Below are 24,615 nucleotides of genomic sequence, written 5' to 3' on the forward strand. Positions count from 1 at the left end.
TGAAGAGTCACTCTCTGGAGCTTATCCTGTGGAGGGTGGGAATTAAAGGGGAAGTCGCAGTCACTGTTCCTGGCTAGTATCTGAAGTCAACAGATTCGCCAACATTTTCCTCTCTTCTGTGATGGAAATTTCCAAACACTCCCATTAGAAAGGATTAGGTCATGTGCTGGGCTCTGCAAGTGTGCAGCTCATTTCAAGCCAAACTCTGCATTCTCCAAGCTGTTCTGAAATGGGCCCACTGTTTAGGTACAAAAAAACACACTGAGTTTGGAGCAGGATGGTGCCAGACTCTCCCTTTCCTTTTCCTATCTCCTGAACTTCAACTTCCCTTTTTCTCCTCTCTCAACTTCCCCTGCTCTCCCGGCATATACACCAGAGGAGAGAGGCTTTTCATCAAGGAATCATAGACTCCTCTGCTCATGAACCAAAGAATCAATTTAGAAACATAATTCCCAATCTGGGAGGTTTTGTCCAAATTCAAAGGCCCGTGACAGTTTTAAGTTCTAGAGCTGATAGGGCCCTAAACTTGTCCAGATAATAATTTTATCTGATACAGATCATCAAGGCAACTAGTGAAGCCTGAGGAAAGGCAGGCCCACCCTCCTAATTGACTGTATGGCATCTAGAGCAGGAGGGGCCTCTTAGAGGTTATCTCATCCAACATCTTGTTTTACAGAGAAGGAAATTGAGGCCCAGACAGGGGAATCAGCTCATGCAAAGTGTCAGAGCCAAGATTTAAACCCAGTTCTTCTCATTCCAAATCCAGTGCTATTTCTACTATACTATATCACAGGCATGCATTTGTTTGCATGATAGTTATAGGTTTCACCTATCTGAAATATATATGTGTATATATATATATATATATATATAGAGAGAGAGAGAGAGAGAGAGAGAGAGAGAGAGAGAAAGAGAGAGAGAGAGAGAATAATATATATGTGTGTGCATGTGTATATATGTGTATATAAATGTGCATATGTATATATACATACTCACATAATGTATATGTGTATATACATATGTATATACATGTATGTATAGGCAGTACCACGTATGTAATTATAGAAATAAGTGTCTTCAATATAGACATAAATACACACATGTACTTATAGTTCTATGCATCTATTTCTAATGTAGTTTTTACTTTCTTCGTTGGTTTCTTTCTCTACTTTAGATCTTGGTACCGATGGAATCACCCCACCTACCTCCATTGAAACCAGAGAATCTCTGCCCTGTATCTGACCCTGTTTCCCTTGTTGCATGGAGGAAAGTCTCTCTCTTGCCTTTGGGTTATGGACCAACTTCTCTAAGAAGAGGAGAGGAGACTCCACTATGAACAAGCTCAAATTCTTGCCTTCTTCAGCAGCAAGAGGCTCAAGAGATTCAAACTGTGATTGTACCATGTGTTGACTCTTAATGCTCTTGAAATATAAGTCGTCCCTCCCCCAGGAGTTTGCCAACCTCACCTTCCCTGCCTGAGACCTTCTCTTATAGTTCCAAACACCTGAGATGACCTCTCATGCTTAGAGTCTTTCAGAGGAAGGAGGCCTTGGTCATTCCTTCAAAGCTAAAAGGAGGGTTTCCCACGAGAACAGTCTACCTAGAATGCCACACCACAAATACCGAGGGGCCTATACTGATATTAACTATAAACTGAGCCGTGGTTACCAAATTCATTTCAATAGAGAATTGTATCAAAATTTGAACCTGGTGCTGCCTACAAAGCCCCTCTGCTTCATTCTTTTATCTGTTCAACAAAGTTTTTAGGTCTGTATACTCTTTTCCTTTCTCTTTCTTTTATAGACATCCAAATCTACCTATATTTGCATGCTTCCCCACTGCTAACCACCATCCTCTTCTTTGCAGAAAACTGACCTATCCTTAGTACCCTCAAAGCAATCTCTTTCCCTTGCCCAGACTCTGAGAATATTATTTCTCTGTATATTCTTTCTTTTCCTCCTTCCCTGTTCTTCTGGGCTTCCTTGGCTGTGGAATGGTAGGACTAAACACGCACACATATATAAATAATAATGGCAACTACATGCTTGAAAATAGGCCCCTGCTCCTTGCCTCCTTCTCCCTCCTCCCTAGTATGCTCTTTCCTTAAGATGGAATTTTCAACATATGTAACTCAGGTGCAAGTTTTGAAGACTTGTAATATTTTACCTTGTTTAAAAAAAAAAAAAGAAAATACCAAAGTGTGAGATACTCTGGTAGCTTTCAGAGTTCCTAAGATTTAGAGCTGGAAAGGGGCTCTGAGATGAGGAAACTGAGGCCTAGAGAAGCTGACTTAAAGTGACACAGGTGGTGGTCAGTAGCACACAGATTTTGAACCCAGAACTTCTGACTTTAGATCAGTTCTCTTGCCACTCACTATACCATGCTGCCTTATTACCCAACTGGAAAGGGCATCTTAGTTGGACTTCTTGGTTAGGGAGATAGTGAGGAGGGGTGAGGAATGATCCTTATGTTGTCCTCACCACTCACCGCTAAATAAGGACTTCATATGAAGCCATTCCATCAGACTAAGGTCAAGACATCTGTGTGCTATCAAGCAAGTTTGAAAGTTGCACTGCCCTGTGAGTTGACTTTCACTGGGGGCTTTGAATTTTTATTGTAATATGTGACTTAACTTGCTACAAAGTAGATACCTATTTGTCAAAGGGAATGAGATGCATTATAGACATTTAATGTGGGTATATACATATAGGTGAATGGGTATATATTCATATATGCACATATATGCATGTATGTATGTGTATACATATGTATACCATAAATCTATATACTTACATATACACACAGAGGGATACAGTGTCCCAAAAGTCTTAGCGCCATTTTAAGCTTTGATAACTTAAAATGGCACTAGGACTTTTGGGACACCCCATCTACAAATCCCAGAAATCTCAGAGTTGTAAGGGAGCTCAGAGGTTATCTAGTCCGACATATCAATGGACAAGAAGCCTCTATAGAACATACCCAATAATTGGTCATCCACCCTTTGCTGGAAGATCTCTAATAAGGGAGGAACCCACTGGCTCTCAAGGTAGCCCATTCCACTTTCAGAAAGCTATAATTGTTAGGAAGTTTTTGCTTACATCAAGCCTAAATCTGCCTTTCACTCCTTGTTGCTAATTCTGCTCTCCAGTGCCAGTTAGGATAAGTCTAAATCCTTCTTCAAGTGACAGCTCTTCAACAACCTGAAGACACAGCCATCGTGTCTACTCTACGTCTTTTCTTTTTCAGGCTAAACATCCCCAGTTCCTTCAACCAATACTCATAGGGCAGGATCTTAAGGACCCCTATCACTCTGCATGCTTTCCTCTGGATGCTTTCCAACTGATTAAAATGGCACTAAAATATGATACCCAGAACTGAACTCGATACTTTAGATATGACCTGTCCAGGGCAGAGGATGGTGGGATTATCTCCTTCTTATTCCTGAACACTATGAGGAGAGTCCCCATGAAGCCCAAGATTGCATTAGTCTTCTTGACTGCCATGTGTCACTATTGACTTATTAAGCTTGTAATCCTATAACACCCCCACCCCTCCAATTTTATTTCGTATGAACTACTGTCTACCCACACTTCCCACATTTTCTATGTAGGAAGTTGATTTTTTTAAACCCAGGTGTAAGAATTTATATTTATCCCAATTAAATTTCATATCATTAGATTTGGCTCAACTTTATAGCTTGTAGAGATGTTTGGAGTCCTGTCACCCAATATGTTAGGTATCTCTCCTAGCTATAGTTCCTATCCATCCTCATCTTCAAATTTGGTAAGCTCATTGCTATGCCCTCATCCAAGTCGTCAATAAAAATATTAAATAGAGCAGAATCAAGAAGAGATCCCTGGGGCTCAACTGGACATTTTCTTGAAGGATGACATTAAACCATTCATGATTATTCCTTGGGTCTAGCTATTCAACCATTTCCAAATCCACTTAACTGTACTCCTATCTTGCCTATATCTCTCTATCTTGAGAACAGGGTTAGAGATATTGTCAAATGCTTTGCTAAAATCTAGGTAAACCATTTCTATGGAATTCCCCTGATCTACCAATCAAATAATCTGTCAAAAAAGAAAAGGAGGTTAAGCTGACATGATCTGTTCTTAATGAAGCCATTGTGGCTCTTTGTGATCACTGCTTCTGTTTTTAGTTGTTCATTAACCATCCCTTTAATAACTCATTATAGAATTGTTCCAGGTATCAAAAATGCACAGTAATCTATAGTTTGCAAACTCCATTTTCTTTTTTGGGAGGAGAGAGAAGAATTGAGAAATTTGCCCTTCTGTAGTCCCATGCTACCTCTCCCATCTTCCATGATCTTTCAAAGATCACTGACTGTGGCTCAGTAATTCAATCCTCTAGTTTTCTCAGAATGGTACAGAGTTGGGGTGGGATAGAGTGGGGAAAAGAATATGGGTTTATATTACTAATTGCTTTTCCTTAGCCCATTATAAAATAATATAGTTAGTGTCCCCAAGGCCTGTAGTGACCAAAAGGTAAAAAAGGAAGTTCATAAATGTGAGGGGGTGATGCTGGAAACCAACCTGATATTAAACATATGTTCAGAGAATATGCTGAGTGGGCAGTCTACATCTAGATAATCTACATCTAGAGGCTTGATTGTAATCTTATGAATGAACATTAAGAGCTTGCATTTAACTGTGTCACAGAATTAAAAGTGTTTTTTCCACTTATAGTAATTACTTCCTTAAGACAATAAAAGATCTGTCACCAAAAATAGTCAAACAAGATGTGGATAATAAAAAAAAGGGCAAGAAGAGGTGGGCAAAAAGAGGTAGCAACAGGGGCCCTTAAGCTTTGTCTTGAGCACATAATTGGTTATATTTCCCTCAACATATATCAGCAAACATGCTCTTCTTGTAGGCAGATGTTCAAACCTATATGCACATCTCCCCTCCCCAGCCCCTGATCCCTGAGCTAACACGTTTCCACAGCAACACTAGTTTCTTTGACACTTTGGCTAATCCCAAGATCCTTTGGTTTTAATTCATATACATTTGGTTTTTATTTATAAAAGAAATAAAGAGAAACATGGCTTAACTACTCAGCCTCCAGTGGCTTCTAATACTCATAAACCAGGTCAATTACAGGGTGGGTAAGGGCCTAGGAGTGAGCTCCCAATGCCTGTAGTCCAGGCAAAGCCCAACAGCTTCAACTGGGTTTCCCTGTGGCTTTAAACTCCTCCCTTAGCAGCAACTTGCTAACAATAGACATCATGTGATCTTATAAATATACTCATTAAGAGGGGGGGGGAGTGGGAAAAGAGGATTAATGAGTGCTTTTACTCCTACTTTAATTTTTTGTACGTTTAAAATGAACCCCAAAGTGGTGAATAATATCATGGACTCCAGAGAATCTCCTATTCTGCCCGAAAAATCAACATGGGAGCCTAATTTGATCCAAATATTCCTAGGATGCCTCAGACTATTATTTTTTACCTCTCCCTTCCTTCGTAGCCAAACTCCTAGAAACAACAGTTTGTGTACACTTTGCTGCCTAAACTTCCTCGCTTACTATTCTGTCCTTGACCCTTTGACAACTTGCTTCCATCCCAATCACCCAGTCACCACACTAAGATCACTAAAGACCTCCTTATCACTAAAATCAACGTTTTTAGGTCCTTATCATCATTGACCTATGACATGAGAGACTTTGAACTGCTTTTCCCATTCTGACTCCCTTCTTTATATCTTCTCCTCCAGTGGGCTTCTGAGATACTATAGGTTCATGGTTTTTCTTCTACCTTTCAGGCTACTCCACTGTTCCTATTTCAGGAGCCTCATTTTCTTCTCTTCCCTTGAATGTAAATAGATACCAACCCTGCCTCTTTTCTTCTCACTTCACACTCTCTTTTATTTTTTCTTTTTTGGCTAGGTAATAGGCTTAAGTAACTTGCCCAGGGTCACACAGCTAGTAAGTGTTATGTGTCTGAGGTCAGATTTGAACTCAGGTCCTCCTGAATCCAGGACCAGTGCTCTATCCACTGCTCCACCTAGCTGCCCCACTCCACACTCTCTCTGAGTGATTTTGAACCCTCTCTTGGTTTCAATTGCCCCCTTTAGACAGATGATGGCCAAATTTGTCTTGCACCAACATCTCCCCAGAGCTATAGACCCATATTCCCAATTGCCTGCTGGATATCTTTATTAGGATGACCAGCTGGCACCTCAAAATGAACATGTCTAAAATGAGCTAATTATTTCTCCCCAAAACTTTGCCTCCTTTTCGATTTCTCCAATTTTTTTTTAATGATAACGAGCATTATCCAAACTCATTACCTTGAAGTCATATCTGATTTGACTCTTCCTTCTCCTTCACCCCAAGCATCTGATTCATTTGCCAAGTCCTGTTGTTTCTGCCTCTCAATCTCTATCTCCTGCACCCACCCTCATTCAGGCTGTCATTTCTTTTTGCCTATGTTGTTACAGTAGCATCTTTCATAGTGTTCATGCCTTCAATAGGTTCTCTATCCAATCAATCTTCCCCCACACTGCTGGAGTAATCTTCCACTACATTTCTATGATGTCACTACTCTATTCAAAAGACTTCAATGGCTTCCCATTGCATACGGAATAAAGCATAAATGCCAGATTCTGGCATTCAAAGCCCTGTAAAGTTTGGCTCAATTTTACCTCTTCTTTCTTATCTCATTCAAATCCTCCTCCTAGAGCCTGCATTCCTGTCAATCTGGACTAACCTTCATCCTCTGTTCTTGTCCTGCCCTTTTCTACCTCTGTCTTCACTCACTTTGGGCATTCCCCCACTCCCCAGAATGCATTCCCTTCCCTGCCCTTTCCCACCTGCATTTACTGTTGACCTTCCCTTCTTTCAAGATTCCACTCAGATTCCAATTCCTCTACAAAGCAATGAACAAGCACTTATTTAAAAAGTTTTCTCTGATGACCCAGGTGAAAGTGATCAAAGGATCTCTTCCATCTCAAATTTCTCTTAAAACTGTCAGAATCTCTCCTTTGCCCTTATCTCACTCTCTCTTGTATCATAGTTATTTGCGTCCTCATTTTTCCCCTAATTATATTTCAATCTTCTTGAGAACAGGGCCCTTTCATATTTGTCTTTTGTATTCCCAGAACCTAGCACACAATATATGTATGTATGTGTGTAAGAAAAATATGTTATATATTCTTAACTTGGTGTCCGTGAATTTGTTATTTTTTTAAATTGATAACTTTATTTTGATTTAATTGGCTTATTCTGTAAATCCTATGTATTTTATTTTATTCATTTAACAACATTATTCTGAGAAGGACTTTGGGTCCATGATCCATAGGAAGGTTAAGAATCCTTGTCTTAAATGTTTCTTTTTATAATTTCCACAACACTCAGGATAGTGTTAGGCACATACACACACACACACACACACACACACACACACTTATGTATGTGTGTGTATGTGTATATACATACATACATACATACACACATACATACATACATACATACATACAAGTTTTTTGAATTTAAGTTAGTTCAATTCAACAAGATATGCATATTAAGTATCTGTATATAGCCAAAGTATCAGAGGCAGGATTACCCTCTCTTCCTCCCCTTCCCTTCCCCACATGCTTTGTCTGGTTTTAGTTGGAGCTAAACTTTTGACAATATAGAACTATGTGCCCTAGTGTCCTTTCTGTGTTAATGGACACAGTGAGGAAAAAAAATAAAAGGAAAAGTAAACAATTTAAATACACGTATGGGAGCGAATATAGGTGTATATGAGCAGTCCAAAACACTATGTACATAAAAATGAATGCATATAGTTTGAATAGAGAATAGTTACAAAGATTCCTTCTGACACCTTGACCATCCAGAGGAGTTTGATAAATATTAGTTGATGTGAACTGACTTGAATTTAAAGCCTACTATGGATATACTTAAAATTGTCTTGGTACTGTGGGAGGGAAGGGAAGGTGGGGAAGGAGGAGAAGGAGACATAAAAAATATATTTAAGGCAGGAGTTCTAAATTTTTGTGTGTGTCATGAATCCCTTTGGCAAGCTAGTGAAACCTTGGGACCCTTTCTTAGAATGATGTTTTTAAATGTGTACAATAAAATACAAAAGATTATAAAGGAAACCAATGATATTGAAATGCAGGTATCAAAATATTTCAAACAACAGATTTGCAGTCCTGGGGTAAAAACCCCAGATTTAAGATCATACTTCTAGAAGGGACAACTCAGAGATCATCTGTTCCAACTTCTGCATTTTTAAGGTGAGAAATTGTGGCCTAGGGAGCTTAACTGGCTTACCTTAATTCATAGAGTTGTTAGCTATCAGAGGTAGAATTTGAACTCGGGTTTTCTTATACCCAGAACCTGTGATTTTTCTAGTGTGCCAAGCTGCCTCTGACATATTTGCCTGACAATGTTCCTGTTCTCTGGGATGAAATACTGTGGGTGAAACACTTTGAAAACTTTAGCGTGTGATGTAACCATAGACTATTCTGAAAGTTCTTTTTAGCCCTGTGACTCTCTGAAGGATGATCAGAGATTTTATGGTATATTCCACCATGGAAAAGGCCTCCTCTGTTTTAGGCTTTGATGTTCCACCAAGGAACTTTTAAAATCTACCTTCTCTTCATTTTTGTTCTCACACAGGAATTACTGTTATTATCTTTAGTATTTAGGGACTCCAAAGTTGTATTGCTTTGTCTGTAATGAGGCAAGACCCTTTAAACATCCCTGTGAGGTATAATTATGCATGCACACAAATGCATGTACATATGCATACATGCATGCATGGATGTGTCTTTTATTCGGACATGTGATTTCATTGGTGTGGGAAATTCCTGCTAGTGAAGTAACTCCCTCCACCAGTACAGATCTGCAATATAGTCTTAGAAAGTTACCTGGAACATGGAAAGATAAAACAACCAGTCCAGAGTCGCATAGCCAGGAAGCATCAGGGGACAAACTTGAACCAGGCCTTTCTGTTTTCTATGCATTGTGGCCACACTCATACATGCATACTTATTTGCATGGATATATATACATATATGCATATATGCCCATGAAACATATATATATATATTTGTTAAACGGATCTGTGATCTCATAATTTCAGGCACTTCCTCCAGTGGTACAAATAAAAATTCATCTATACCTTCTCATCCTGCATGACTTTTGCCTATGTCCTCTTGCAAATAATTCCTGTATGTTATGGGACTTCCTGTAATTTTCTTTACATTATATGGGTAACAGTGCGAGATGTTCACCTGTTATCCCGTGCTGCATGATTAGCCCATTCTTTTCCAACTATACATCTTTTTTGGTGATATTTTTCACTCATTATTTTCCTTCAGTTAATTGTTGGTAGAGGTCTTCTATCCTTTGAAACCATGCAATGTTATTGTAAGAATATTGGTGTTAAAAAAAAAAGATAGGCCTTTGTTTTACAGAGAAAGTTAGGGTCATCCAAATTGCTACGAAACTTCCTAAGTTGAATCTAACCTACTATTTTCCTTCTGTTTAGTCCTAACTCAGTTCACTGTCCATCTGCCATGTCTGTTCAAGACATATGGTCCAATAGAATGGCACTATGGTCTTTTCATGCAGCTGTATATTGAAATCTGGAAATAAGTATTTTTCATCTACTCAGTTTTTCCTAGGTGAATAGTTCAGCCAAACTCTTTTGGGTGATTATATAGTTTATTTAGAAGGGTCTGCAATGTTCTGGGGATTGAGGCAATCAATTCAATATCATCCATAAATAAGAGCACCTAGAGGACTTTAGTATCTATAGGCAATACCTTTTATGTTTGCATTCTGCTCTGGACATCCTTCAAGACAGTGGCAAGAGTCTTTGGCAAGAATACATATATCAGGGGCAGCTAGGTGGTGCAGTGGATAGAGCACTGGCCCTGGGTTCAGGAGGATCTGAGTTCAAATCTGGCCTCAGACACATAACACTTACTAGCTGTGTGACCCTGGGCAAGTTACTTAACCCTATTGCCTAGCCAAAAAAAGAAAAAAAGAAAAGAGAATACATATATCTCTGTGTCTTATGTCCTACTTTTGTATTAATAACCAGAGGATAATCAAACAAAATTATATCTGCTATTGCCTATCAAGAATCATTTGTGATTTTAATATATGCATAGGAAAAACCTTGCTGGTGGAGATCATTTAAGGTAGAGTTTTGCTCTCCTGCATCAAATGCTTTCTTATAGTCATCGGGCAGAAAGGGCAGTAGAATCTTACATTATCTATACCTTTTAGTTATGTAACTGGAGAAATGTGTTCTGGTATACAATCTAGTTTGAGAAAATCTACCTATTCCCTTCTCATATTTTTATCAAGGATGCCTTCACCCAGTCCTATTAAAAACACTGGAGAGCATACGAATGAATGGAGCTTTCCTTGAAACAATAAGTAATCTCTATCTAAAAACATCAGCAAGCATTACCTGTAATGGGGATAAGTTATAAGCCTTCCCAATAAGATCAGGGAAATAGTACGGCAGAAACTAGGTACGCCACATACCAAGATAAGGCCAAAATAGGTTACATGACTTAGACATAAAGGATGATATCATAAACAAATTAGGAGAGCAAGGAATACTTTACCTGTCAGAGAGGGGAAGAACTTACATCCAAACAAGAGACAAAGAGCATTATGAGATATAAAATGGATAGTTTTTATTATATTAAATTAAAAAGGGGGTGTGTAAATAAAACCAATGCAACCAAGACTAGAAGGAAAGCAGAAAACCGGGAAAAAAATTTTTACAGCAAGTATCTCTGATGCAGGCCTCATTTCTCAAATAAATAGAGCACTGAGCTAAACTTATAAGAATACAAGTCATTCCCTAATTGATAAATGGTCAAAGGATATCAACAGGCAGTTTTCAGATAAAGAAATTAAAGCTATCTATAATCATATAAAATGCTCTAAATCACTATTGATTAGAGAAATGCTAACTAAAACAACTCTGAAGTACCACCTCAAATTTATCAGATTGACTCTATTATATTAGTCAATCTAACATAATAGGAAAGAAAAATAATAAATGTTGGAGGGGATGTGGGAAAATTGGAACACTAATGCACTGCTGGTGGAGTTGTGAACTGACCCAACCATTTTGGAGAACAATTTGGAACAATACTCAAAGGGCAATCAAACTGTTTGTGCCTTTTGACAGCAATACCACTACTAAGTCTGTGTCTCAAAGAGATTATAAAAAGGGAAAAGGGCCTACATGTACAAAAATATTAATAGCAGCTTTTTCTGAGGTGGCAAAGAATTGGAAATCAAGTGGATGCCCATCAACTGGGGAATGGCTGATCAAGTTGTGGTAGGTGAATGTAATGGAATACTATTGTGCTATAAGAAATGATGAGCAGGCAGACTTCAAAAAACTTGGAAAGACTTACATGTACTGATGCAGAGTGAAACGAGCAGAACCAGGAGAACATTGTACACAGTAACAGCCATATTATGGGATGATTGACTTTGATAGACTTGGCTCTTCACAGCAACACGAGAATCTAAAACAACTCCAAAAAACTCATGATGGAAAAAGCAACCCACATCCAGAGAAAGAACTGATGGAGTCTGAATGCAGAGTGAAGCATACTATTTTAACTTTATTTTTTCATGATTTAAATCTTTTTTTCTGATTCTTCTTTCACAATATGACTAATATGGAAATATGTTTTACATGATTGCACATATATAACCTTTATCAAAATAGGGAGAGGGAGAAAATTTGGAACTCAAAATTTTATAAAAAATAAATGTTAAAAATTGTCTTTACATGTACTTGGAAAAAACAAAATACTATTTAAAAGAAAACATGTTCCAAATTATTAATAATAGAAATGCAAAATAAGACAATTTGGAGTTTTCATCTCAAAAAAAAGAGGATGCCTTTGATATATGTGTAAATTATTTTAATAAATTTTTCTGTGGACATTAGAAAGTAGACTAGGGTGACTAGCTGTTGATAGTTTCATTTATCTTTTCAGTAATTATAACAATGATTTTTTCTCCTAATCTCTTGACATCTTCCCATTTTGTTTTTGAGAACCAATCCCATAATATCCTCAAAATGGTGTTGCTTTCTTCATGGACCTCTTCTATGTATACTCACCTGATTCAGAAGTCCTCCCTACTTTTGGCTGTTGGTTTTTTTTTTTAAGTGCTATGTCTACCTCCTTGTTCTGTACAGTAGTAATAATAAGGGCAACTAGGTGGCATAGTGAATAGAGCAGTGGGCATGGAGTCATAAAGACCTAAGTTAAAATCCAGTCTCAGATCCTTGCTAGCTGTGTAACCCTGGGCAAGTCATGCAACACTTTTTGCCTGTTTCCTCATCCATAAAATAAGCTGGAGAAGGAAATGGCAAATCACTCCAGTATCTTTGCCAAGAAAACCCCAAATGTGGTTGTGAAGAATCAGACAAGACTGAACAACAGTAATTGTAATGTCAGAGTCCAAATGTTTCAGAAATCTTGATCTTTTCCATTTTTCATCTATTTCATCCTTAAGTACAATTGGGATGATATAACTTAATTGTGGACTCAAACTTTCTTTGGACTTAACTTTCCCTCCAACACTTTATACTTTAAATGGGTATTGCCCTTGCTGACATACTTGGTACAGAGACTGATGGCTGAGGCATTTTGGACCTCTCATTGGGACAATTGTTTGACATAAGTTAAACTTCCAAAGTTATTGTGACAGTTCATGTCAATATCTTTCCTTTTATCTATTTCCCATTTTTTTTTTTGCTGTTAGCAGTATGTTTAAATAGGTAATCTTGGAAGCTCTGCAATGTGTCAATTAATTGGACAGCACATTATTATTGTCATTCTTCTAATATGGTGTTAATTTTGATCTTTTCTCTAACAAGTCAATAATATAACCATGCACAAATAGCAGGTTTGGAAATGAATCCCACATGGCAATCAGTTGTTTCTTATCTGTTAAGATAAAGTCAGTTTCATTTTTTTTTGTGATGCTGTTTCATGTTCAGCATGTGAAATACCTTTTCACTTTTTTTTTGGAGAAAAAAAACTATGATTAGATAGGTGAGAGGCTTCTGTATGGTCTATAAACCTTTGGCTTCTTTCACTTATTGATCCTGCACCATGTTTTCCTACCCTATCACATCTTTGCATTTAAGTCATCAGGTATTGAAGTATGTGTTGATTTAATTTAGAGGGTCTATTAATCCCATCCAGCAAGCATTTATTAAGTGCTTACTATATATAAGGGATTATTCTAGCTTTGGGGGATTTTGGAAAATGAAAAAATCATTCCTCTCATCAAATGGCTTCATTAACTGGGGCTTGCCAAATTCTTTTAGAATTTTTCTACCTCTTCATCTTTTGCCATAGATTTGGCACACAAGTGTCTGATATTTTTATGGTAGAAGTTTTACTTATGCTTATCATGAACACGCAATTTGAGGTAACTTATCCTACTGCAATATAAAGTACCTGCTTTTGGACACATGATGAAAATATCTCTGTCAATTCCTTTATAACTAAAATGGGATTCCTGAGGGTCTTATAACTTTTGGTTTTACAGGTACTATGAAAATTGTGCATGATCTTGCCTAAGGTATCAAGATTTGGAACCTACTTTAGGGGAGTTTTGAAATTTGATAATCTAGTCATACTGAAACTCCAGCCAACTCCTACATTAGCAGCAACAGCCCTAAACTCATAAGATTTAGAGCTGGAAATTATCTCATAGCCCAACCCCCTTATCTTACAGACAATGAAACTAAAGCCTGTAGAGGTTAAATGAGACACCGAGATCACACAGACAGTAAGTGGCAGAACTGGAGTAGGAAACCAGTCAATTTTATTCCTGATTCAGTATTCTGTCTTCTCATCACCCTGAAGATCTTTGAAAGCAGTGATGGAGGCAGGAAGGAAGGAAAGCTTTCCATTTCTATTCTCTTAATCCTGGTTTTGTGCTAAAAAAAAAAGATGGTATTCAAATATGTGTATACCTCTGTGTCAGTATCTGAATCTAAATAGATGAGGATAGATCTAGATACCTATATAGTGATACCAGTGGAATCATAGGTTCAGTCTCTATCCTCTCTTCCCATAGATTTCCCATTGAAATTACACCTTTGATTCCTTACTGTTCTTTTACTATCATTAATTAGATAACAGACAAATCAACATAGCAAAAAAACCCCCATATGATATAGATTTAGATATATGATATAGATAAATATGTATATGTATGCATGTATGTATCTATATATGTAAATTCAGTCGCTATCCTCTCCTCCCATGGATTCCCTATTGAAATTACACCTTTGTTTCAAGACCTACTGTTCTTTTGCTATCATTAACTGGATAATGTACAAATCAATATAGCAAAAAAAGTATATAACCATATATAAAGTGTGTATCTATACCTAAAGCTAAAGATCTATATATTTTATATTATATATGGATAACATACAAATTAATATAGAAAAAAATGTATCTCTGTCTCTGTCTCTATGTTCAACCTTTAGTTTATCTTCCCATAGATTCCCCATTGAGATTACCCTTTTGTCTCCCTGCTGTTCTTTTAATATCATTAAGTGGATAATATACAAATCAATATAGCAAAAGAAAGTATATATGTGTATGTAGATATATAATCTAAAGATAAAGATCTCTCTATTAAAAGGATAACATATAAGTCAATATAGAAAAAAGTGCGTATATAACACAAATATCCATCTATATCTATAGATGTATGTATGTATGTATATATCTTCAGTACCTAGTCTCTCTTCCCATAGATTCTCCATTGAGCATACACTTTTGCCTCCCTGTTGTTCTTTTAATATCATTAAATGGATAACATACAAATCAATATTGCAAAAAAAAAGTGTGTATATATGTGTGTGTATGTATCTAGACATAGCAATGTCTATAGATAAATCTCTATATGTATCTATGGGGTCAACATATATACCTATGTATAAATATACACAAATATCTTTAGATATCTACATGTATCTATAGGTCTATATCTATATAGATAGATCTCTATAGCTCGATATCTATATGTATCTACATATTTATATAGATGTACAGATAGATATCTATACAATATAACAACAATAAGCACACACTTTTTTCTATATTGATCTAAATGTTATCCATTTAATGTTATTAAGATCAGCAAGGAAACAAAGGAATAACCTCAACGGGGAATTTATGGGAAGAGAGGATAGGGAATGAACTTGTTATTTCACTGGTATATGGAACATTGTTGTGAAAAGATAGTACCTGGTTTGAAAGTCTTAGAGAGCGTACCCTAGAGCACTGAGAAGTGGATTAACTCACCTCCAATCACACAGCCACGCTGTTTCAAAGGTAGGACTTTAAGCTCACCTCTACCTGCTCCTAAGGGTGGCTCTCTAACTAACCCAGCCTTCTGCCTTTCAGCGTGGGGGAAAATCCACAGAAATAGCAGGGCCAAAGAAAATGTAGCTGGATGGGCTGCGTTGGCAGAAGACGCATATCGCGGATCCATTTACAGACCCTTCCCAGGACCTCCTCAAAGCAGAGGGGTCGCGGAGCCCAGGCTGGCCTAGCTTGGGAAAACAAGCACTAGACACAAAAAGCAGGCTCTGGTCCGTTCAGCCCCCAGGGGCACATTTCACTCCAAGCTCCGCCCTGCCTACGCGGGGGGCGCGCAGGCCCCCTCCTAGGGGTCCTCCTTCTCCAGCCGGGCTTGGGCTCTGCGCTCTGTCCTCCCCGCCACCAGGTGCCCCCAGACCCCCAACTCCTCCTCGCTCGCCCGCCTCGCTGTTTCCTGTTGCTTGAATCCGGGCCTCAGTGCTCGGGCTCCGAGGCGCCCGCGGCAGCGACAGCAGCAGCAGCAGCAGCATCCAGAGCATCCATAGCGGCTGAAGCAGCGGCGTCCTTGCTGCCCTTCCGCGCCCGGCCCGGCCTGGCCCCGCTTGGCTCTCACCTGCAGGTACCCACCCGTGTGGCGCGAATCCTCGGCCCCAATCCCCATTCTCCCGCACCCCAGAGCATCCCGGGTTGCGGTCGGTGGAAGAGGGAGGGAGAGGCAGCCTCCCACCTCCCCCGTCACATTCCCCTGCTCTCCCCTCCCTGGCCCCATCCTGGGCAGCCGCCCTCTCCGCCTGCCCCTGCTCTCATTCTGCTCCTATTGCTCTCATGCTTCTCCCGGAATTCCGACCCTTGCTCCTAAAATACTGCATCCTCTTCCCTCCGGCATCCTATGCCTTGCACTCTGCACTTGCCCTCGCCTCACACTCCGCACTTAATATCCTGGGCCCTGCGTATGGTGTGTACATCATCATAATTAACACTAATAGAGTGCTTTGAGGTTTACAGAGCACTTTATACGTACATGTGATCCTCACAAGGACTCTGGTGCTATTTTTATCCCTGTTTTATAGATGGGGAAAACAGATGCCGAGAGGTTAAGTGATTTGCCTTTTGTCACCCAGACAAATAAGTATCTAAGACATGATTCGGACTCAGGTTCTCCTGACTTTAAATCCAGCGCCCTATCCCTTCACCACCTAACAGCCTCACCCCAGTCCTAGCACTCTGCACCTCCATCCTTGAATTCTGCACCTTACTCCCGACATCCTGCTCTTCTTCCTGCCCAACGCTTCCTTGGGGTGCTGTTTGTTGGCCTAAATTCCAGCCCTCAGGAGGGTAAGTCAGTAGCAGATCTACTTTCCTTGATCTTCCCCAACTGAAAGTGACAGTCAGAGTGTCAGTCACACCTGGGTGATGTGATGAGGGGCTGACTTGAATCCCCTAGACCTCTTGAACTTCAGAGCAGGTCAGAGTGTGAAAAGAGATCCTGGATGCCTTCAGTGACTGCCTTTAGGCTTAGAAAAAAGTATCTGTGTATTGGGATGGGAGGGTGGGGTTGGGGATAGACAGCTCTAATCTTTGTCCTTTCATACTCCCCTCCCAAATTTGACTGTAGGTGAGCATCTCTCATTGACAAACCTCTCCTTAGTTGGCTATCCACTTATTTATTTGGGCTTACTATTTGCAAGTGGGTTGGTGTGTACATGCTGTCAGGGAATTAGAATCCCAAAGAAGAAAATGGCTCTATAAATACCAAGTATTATGAGGGTGTCTAAAGAAGCTGATCCGCCTTGCACTGGCTATTGACCTTTAGGAGGGAGGATGGGTGAGGGCTTGTTTTCTTTTCATTACAGGTGTCCTGAAACACTGTTTTAATTCCATTTTCTGAAAATTGACTGTTTTCCTACAGATTTTGTCCAGAAGTATAGCATGTTAGAACTATAAGGGACCTTTGAGATGGGTTCATACAGTTTAGAGCTGAAAGGTACTTTTGATGTCATCTAATTCAATCCCCTCATTTATAGGTAAGGAAGCCCAGAGAGGTTAATCATATAGTCCAACTCCCTAATTTTCCAGATGAGGAAGGTCACACAACTTTAGGCAAGTCTTTAACCTTTCTGGGTCTGTTTCCTCTGGTAAAAAATTAGGGAGTTCAACTATATGATTAACCTCACTGGGCCTCAGTTTCCTTATCTGTAAAATGAGAGGGTTTGAACTAGGTGACTTCAAAGGTTTCTTCCTCCTTTAAATCCTATCTAAACCTTTGGTGGCAGACTAGAACCCACGTGTCCTGACTCTCTTTTTAAGTGTTGTAGACATCAAACCACATCTCCTTGAATGAAATCTGAATGATGAAAGCGTGATAGGATGTGGTCAGGTCAAAATCTTTATTTGAATATATTTTGGTGAGTGGTTTATGAGTTAAGGGAGAAAAAATCCTGCTGTATTGTAATTCTTTGGTTCATAGGCACTGTTCCACCTGTGAGAATGAAAGTAACTGTTTATAATGGTACAGAAAATTCCCATTGACATAAGATGTTTTTGGCCTTGTTTGTACTTATAGGGAAGCACTTCATGAATGTTAATAATAATGAAGTCATTTGCACAGTTTCATCTTGAATAATAAATTCATCCAGCTACAGTTTTTCTAATCCCAACTGGGGCAAATTCCTAAGTGAAACTTTCTGTCTTTGTTTAGTTTTTCCAAAAATGACTTTTAAAGTTACTCCCACAGGAAAACTAAAATTTCTTCCTTCCTTTTATTATCCCTTTTCTCCCCCTTTAATAAAGGTTTGGATAGAATTCAGAATTGATTACAACTCTGGCTGGATTGTTGTACTTCTTCATTGCAGAACATCTGTGAAATTATTACTCTAACTTGATTTAAGGTTGTCCCTACATTTTGATTTTTATTCCAAGGCCCTGATAAGCATGTGGCTTAAAACCTAACCTTGGAAATCTAACCTTGGATGTGTATGGTGTCAGATTAAAATTGTCAGGTCCCACGTGACTTCCCTCAGTGACAAGAAACAATAGCAATTCCTTTTTTAAAACATGTTTTGTTGATGATCTTAAAACAAACAAACAAACAAATAAAACTTCCTGGTGATATTCTTTCTCCCCTTTCGTTCCCCACACCTTCTGTAACAAGCCAGTATACACTTTGGCCATTTGTGAAGAGCCTCATTTAATCAACCAATTCTTCAGTCAGCAAGCATTTATTAAGCACCTGAGATCAAATCCAGCCTCAGACACTTGCTATCTGTGTGACACTGGGCAAGTCACTTAACTGTTTGCCTCAGTTTCCATATCTGTAAAATGATCTGGGGAAGGAAATGGCAAACCTTCCCAGTATCTTTGCCAAGAAAACCCCAAATGGGATCACAAAAGAGTCAGACAGGACTGAAAAACTACTAGACTACCATAACAAAAGAAGAATTTTCTAACAATCCTAGCCATCTGAAAATTGGATGAGCAGCTTTGTGTGATGATGAATTATACCATCACAAGTGATTTATAGGATTTAGAACTAGAAGAGGCCTTGGAAGCCATCTAGTTTAACACCCTCACTAAAAACCAAACAAACAAAATGGGGGCAGGCATTGTGCTGGGTAGAGGAGATGCAAAGACAAAAACAATAGTAGCTTTTAAGGATCCTGTAGTCTATTGGGGAGAAACATGTACAGGTAGAAGTATATAGAGAATAAAGAAAATATATATGTGTGTGTGTATATATATATATATATATATATATATGTATATATATATATATATATGTATATATATATATATATATACACACACACACACATATATATGTGAAGGAATTAATCTGCAGAAAAATGGCAGACCTGTTTCACTCATGTCACAATTGTTCAGAGTTCTGTGGTTGCAATTCTTCTAGTTTCTCTCAGGAAAAAGATTTCACTGAGGTTTTTGAAATGCAAACTCATTTTCTTCACATGTATGCTATTAAAGCTGCTCTGCCATAGAGGAGCTAATACAGAGAGAAGTAAAGTGACTTCCTGGAGGCTACAGGGTAAGTCAGCAGTAGAGCTGAAGACATTCATAGTCATTGAGCATAAAAGCATACCAGGTACTGTACTGAGTACAGAATTGGGCTTCTGAGGACCTTTCTGCAGCTCACTTTAGAGCATGCTATCTTGAGGTAAGATGGGGTCAGAAGGAGTTCCATCTAAATTTGAATAGAAAATTTGTGGCCATGTAGGTTAGGAAGAAGAGTCAGGGTGAGGACAAGTTACTTTTGTGCATGTGGGTTTGTGGTTTTATAGCACTCTGCATTGGAGATGAAGATGCATGCATACAAAAACCATGACTTGCTGTCTTAGGGTGAGTTCCCCTTGATGTGTCTGTTTTTGGTTTTTCTATAACAGGATGGCAGCTGCTTTGTGTCTGCAGGTTCTGTGCAGCCTGTGTGGTTGGCTATCACTCTACCTCTCCTTCTGCCGCTTGAATAAGCATCGGAGCTATGAATGGAGCTGCAGACTGGTTACCTTTACACATGGAGTCCTTTCCATAGGCCTCTCTGCTTATATTGGATTTATTGATGGTCCCTGGCCTTTTACTCACCCAGGTGGGTTTCAGGAATTTTTCCTTGGGATTTATGGACTGGGGAGATGCCTTGGAAGAAAGGGAATTTTCTATAAAACTGGTACAGCATTGAAGGATGATTCCCATTAGGATGACTGTTGAAACACTCATCCATCCCCTGTACTATTTACTTTTATTGCTTTCTCTGTCCATGTACTTAGACAGAGATCCCAATTTCCTAGTGCCTCAGCCCTGAGCAGCCCCTGGGGAATCTACGTCTGTGGATTTAGGTACTTTTCACTAAGTATCCCACCAAAGTAGGTATTGTCTAGAGTAGAGTGCACAAAAGCCTTTTTCTCCTCCTCACTTGTTAACATTTCTCAGCCATTGATTCTGTAAAGTTCCCTATTGAACTCCTGAGTTTATTCCCCAATTTTCATTCCTAGAAAAAAGCAACCTTCAAAAATATTCATGTGTAGTAAGTATGTTAGTTCTGTAGGCCCTTTTTCACAGGTATACTGGTGTATGTGTGTGTGTTCGGTCGTTTTTCAGTCATGTTACACTCTCTGTGACCTCATTTGGGGTTTTTTCTGGCAAAGATACTAGAGTGGTTTGCCATTTCCTTTTCCAGCTCATTTTTATAGATGAGGAAACTGAGGCAAACAGGGCAATGTGATTTGCCCAGGGTCACACAGCAAAGAAATGTGTGCAGCCAGATTTGAACTCAGGAAGAAGAGTCTTCCTGACTCCAGGCCCAGCACACCATCCATTCTGCCACCTAGCTGCCCAGGGACACTGGTAACATGCTGCAGTGACTGTAATCTACTTTAAGCATAGGAACAGGGCTACTGTGTATTTTCTATTAAAACATTAGGATGAGAAATAAATTTGATGTCCAGGGAAGAATGTAATGAGAATATGAGGGACAATTCATCTTTAACTGAGGGATACAATCATGAGATTTTAATCTAAATGAACAAGTGCCTAAATTGGTTTTACATGATTTCTTAATGACGATATCTTTTATGGACTTCTTTGGCTCTCAAAGCTTAAATTTATACAGTGCTGAAAAGTTTGCAAAGTGCCTTCAATACAACAAGGTACCATTGTTATCCCCATTTTGCAGATGAGGAAACTGAGGGTCAGAGAGATTAAGTGACTTTCTCAGTGTTGCACAATTAGTATCTGAGGAAGGTCTTGAACCTAGGTCTTCCTGTTTCCAAATCCAGAGGTTTGTCTTTAACTCCAGGTGTCTTGGTTCAGTCTAATTGATGGGAAATGAATCTCTTGGATTCTAAAAAAATAATTTGGTATACAGCTTATCCCTGGAGGCTGATCTGTTATCAGAAAGCATGGATTAAATGTAACAAAGAACTGTACTTGCCATTATTCTGGCTTCAACTGAGGCTACAGAAACTTGGGCAATGGCACTGGATCTCTGGGCAAGGTAGCATGGTTTGTCATTGATTGTCATCCTCTTCTGGTTTATTTCAGGATTACCCAATACTCCTCTTCAAGTACATGTTCTGTGTCTCACCCTTGGCTATTTCATCTTTGATCTTGGCTGGTGTGTCTACTTCCAGACAGAGGGAGCTCTGATGTTGGCTCACCACACACTGAGTATCTTGGGCATCATCATGGCCCTTGTTCTTGGGGAGTCAGGCACCGAGGTCAATGCTGTTCTCTTTGGCAGTGAGATCACTAACCCATTGCTACAGATTCGATGGTTCCTCCGGGAGACAGGCCACTACCACAGTTTCACAGGGGATGTGGTAGATCTTCTCTTTGTGGCTTTATTCACAGGAGTGAGGATTGGCGTTGGTGCGTGGCTTCTTTTCTGTGAAATGGCCTCACCTAAGCCCAAGTGGTTTGTGAAGGCAGGTGGAGTGGCCATGTATGCTGTGTCCTGGTGTTTCATGTTCAGCATTTGGCGCTTTGCCTGGAAGAAGAGTGTCAAGAAATACCATGCCTGGCATAGCGGGCGAGGCGAGGACCGACAACTGAAAAAGAATGGACATCTCAAAGTGCGTTAATCAGGGCTTGTAACTTGCTATGAATGGGGATTGGCATCTCACCCTCTTAAAAGGGTAGGCTTGGGAATCATGTTGAGGGTCTGTGTCTTGTGGAATGGGATGCTCATAGCAAACTTAGGAGAGTTTTTTTTTAAAGGGCTTAATTCGTTCAGGGAGTATTCAGTTCTAGAGCACAAACATAAATATCAGTATTGAGTACTAACTTTTGCACTGGCACACTTGAAACAACTGAGACTACACTGAAGGAAATCTGAGGGCTTGAGTCAAGTCAGAACTGTGTGGAAAGCTCTGCTGGGATCCCATGTCTTTGGGCAGCTTGGAAGGGCCATTGAAGTGAATTGTTTTGTCCTTGTTACCATGAGAAGAGTGACTCAAATCTATTTATTACCTAATGTAATTATATTTCTCACCTGGTCTATGCCATCACTGTTAGAGGGAATTTGGTGGAAGCATCATTGGCATTTTCAGTAATGGATTATTCAAACTTATTCTCTGCCTTAACAGTAGATAATCCTAGAAGATCAGAGGGGTGTAGGGGAAGGAGCACATAGACTTGCAGTCTCAGCTAGACCAATCCTACAACTAGCGGGCTTCAGACTCTTCTAGGCAGGCTGCAGTGCAGAGAAATTTATAGGGTCCTGTTGTACAGGTTCTGTTATACCAAGAAAACTGTATTCCACTTCTCAGGGGCTTTTAGTACATTAATCTCTTGCGCTTGAGAGGCTGTGGCTGGATTCCATGGGGATTTACTATGTGGATTCCGCTGGGCTAGAGATGGCAGTTCAGGTTTCAGCTCAGCTGTAAGCATTGTAAACGACAACCAAAGAAGAGTAAATTGTTGTGCTGGCCCCAGGGCAGTGAGGCTGCATTTTTCTTCTCTCTCATCTATTACTTTCTGTCTCCTCATAATACCTTTACTCCTCTAGTTCTTAAAAAACATGCCACTAGAAGTGAGTATTCGTATCATATAGCCAATCCTAAAAGAACAGAAGCACTCATATGAATCAAGCCTGACCCCTGCCCACAAACACTGCCAGTAACGTGGCTGATGATATAGATGTTTTATCACTGTGGTCTACTGGGAAAAGCACTGGATCTTCATATAGAAGACCCAGATTCAAATTCTAGCTCTGTCATGTACTAGCTGTGTGACTTTGGACAAGTCACTTAAGCTCTCTAGGGTTCAGGTTCCTTATCTACAAAGTGAGGGAGGGGGTTAAATTAGATGATTTCTTGAGACTGATTCCAGCTCTACATCCTACAAGATAAGTTAAGATCTTGCTGCAGTTTGCCCCTCTGTAAGGATGGTAACTTCTATCTCACAGAGGGTATTGTGAGCTATTTTGGAAGTCTGTAATGAAAAATATTTACAGAAGGCAGAAGTGTCATCTATTTATTTATTTGGATATATCACTGGTTGTTTATAGTGCTATTGAAACTTAGGTCAAAGGCAATCCCCATATAGATTAAAGAAATTCACTCTGTCCCACATCCAGAGACTACCCTGACTTCATCCAGTTGGTATGAAAAAGGATGCCTTTGGCCACAGGAGGAATCAGGCATAGGAATCATCACATCTTGGAAAAACAACACAATTCATCTTTCCTATTATTGGCAGGTCAATAGCATTGTCCTTATATGAGAAGCACAGGACATTACTCTTATTTGGTTCGAGAAGCATTTCTTGCTGGGCATTGAAATAATCTCCTAACACCCATTATCTCCATCTGCTTGTATTACCATGTCCATGGAAAGCTAGTAAGTTACACTTCAACAACATCTGGGTATCTAAGGAATGCTGATTTCAGCAAAAGCTTATGGTGAGGAGTGTGGCTTGGCACATGGACTCCAAAGAAAACTGGCCTTTGGACTTTGGCACAGTGAAATCTCTGTACTAGCCAAGTGAATGCTCCTGATATTACAGCACATTCCTTTCCCCTTCGCCTTAACAAGTGGACGGGGGGAATCTTGCTATTTGTGGGTAATCTCTTGAGAAAGAAGCTCTTACTAGTTTGTGGAATGGTGAGTTAACTCCTAGGCAGCTGGCGGTAAGGGAAGGGATTCCTCATAGCAACTCTCCTGTGTGTTGTGGTTGGTACTTATGTAGCAAGCTCCCCAAGAGAAAACGTGAAATGAAGATGACTCAGCCGCTGAAGGAATAAGCTTGAATCTTCCATCACAGGTACAGAAAGGGCTAACTTACCTGTGGTACTGTGGAATGAAAATGAAGTACTAATTTACATTTGGATTACTATGTAATAATATTTTACCCATGAAGGATTTATATATAATATATATTGTTTGTACTAAATTTTATAAAATAAACAACTTTGTATTAATATTAAATCTGCATTTATATCTTCATTTGCAGCTTTGAAGATTGGCTAAAAAACCCCTAAAAAGGGGTGGGTCCTACAAACGTTTCAGTTTTTAATTGGCTCCATGCCCATTACACATTAAAATAAATAACTTCCTTTTCCTGCCTATCCAATCAGCCGTTACTCCAGTTACTTCTGCCTCCCAACTTTGGGTGGGTTTGAGATGATTGTGAGGGTACTTTTGCCAGTCATGTTGCAGCTCCTCCATCCATTATGAGAGAGCCTTTATGATTTGCTTTGGCTGATAAATTCATCACTGCAGCCAGGCTGATG

The 24,615-nt window shown here is 39.4% G+C and overlaps 2 protein-coding genes and 1 long non-coding RNA gene across 4 annotated transcripts in view; 2 read left to right on the forward strand and 1 right to left on the reverse strand.

Moving 5' to 3' along the window:
• POU2F3 (POU class 2 homeobox 3) overlaps positions 1-7,183 on the forward strand; it is a 63,370-nt gene extending 56,187 nt beyond the window's left edge. The window contains 1 exon segment of the mRNA XM_078146895.1: positions 1,175-7,183. Coding sequence (XP_078003021.1) covers positions 1,175-1,214 — 40 coding nt within the window. The 3' untranslated portion in view covers positions 1,215-7,183.
• A 6,648-nt stretch (positions 7,184-13,831) lies between these two features.
• LOC144454539 (uncharacterized) lies at positions 13,832-15,621 on the reverse strand. Its single transcript, XR_013483020.1, has 2 exons — positions 15,363-15,621; positions 13,832-13,981 (listed from the first exon to the last, which is right to left on the reverse strand). It is a non-coding gene; the product is annotated as an uncharacterized LOC144454539 (long non-coding RNA).
• TLCD5 (TLC domain containing 5) lies at positions 15,622-24,310 on the forward strand. Of its 2 annotated transcripts, XM_020984848.2 has the most exons (4): positions 15,622-15,999; positions 16,451-16,715; positions 19,775-19,974; positions 21,426-24,310. In XM_020984848.2, the coding sequence occupies exons 3-4, from the start codon at positions 19,776-19,778 to the stop codon at positions 21,962-21,964; spliced, it is 738 nt and encodes a 245-aa protein (XP_020840507.1). In that variant the 5' UTR covers positions 15,622-15,999; positions 16,451-16,715; position 19,775; the 3' UTR covers positions 21,965-24,310. The 2 variants fall into 2 exon arrangements, with proteins under 2 accessions (XP_020840507.1, XP_020840506.1); XM_020984847.2 differs by lacking the exon at positions 16,451-16,715.
• The last annotated feature ends 305 nt before the right edge of the window (positions 24,311-24,615 follow it).

Source organism: Phascolarctos cinereus, unplaced genomic scaffold (assembly GCF_003287225.1).
Source record: "Phascolarctos cinereus isolate Bilbo 61053 unplaced genomic scaffold, phaCin_HiC Scaffold_726;HRSCAF=1367, whole genome shotgun sequence".
In the NCBI taxonomy this organism is placed as follows: domain Eukaryota; kingdom Metazoa; phylum Chordata; class Mammalia; order Diprotodontia; family Phascolarctidae; genus Phascolarctos; species Phascolarctos cinereus.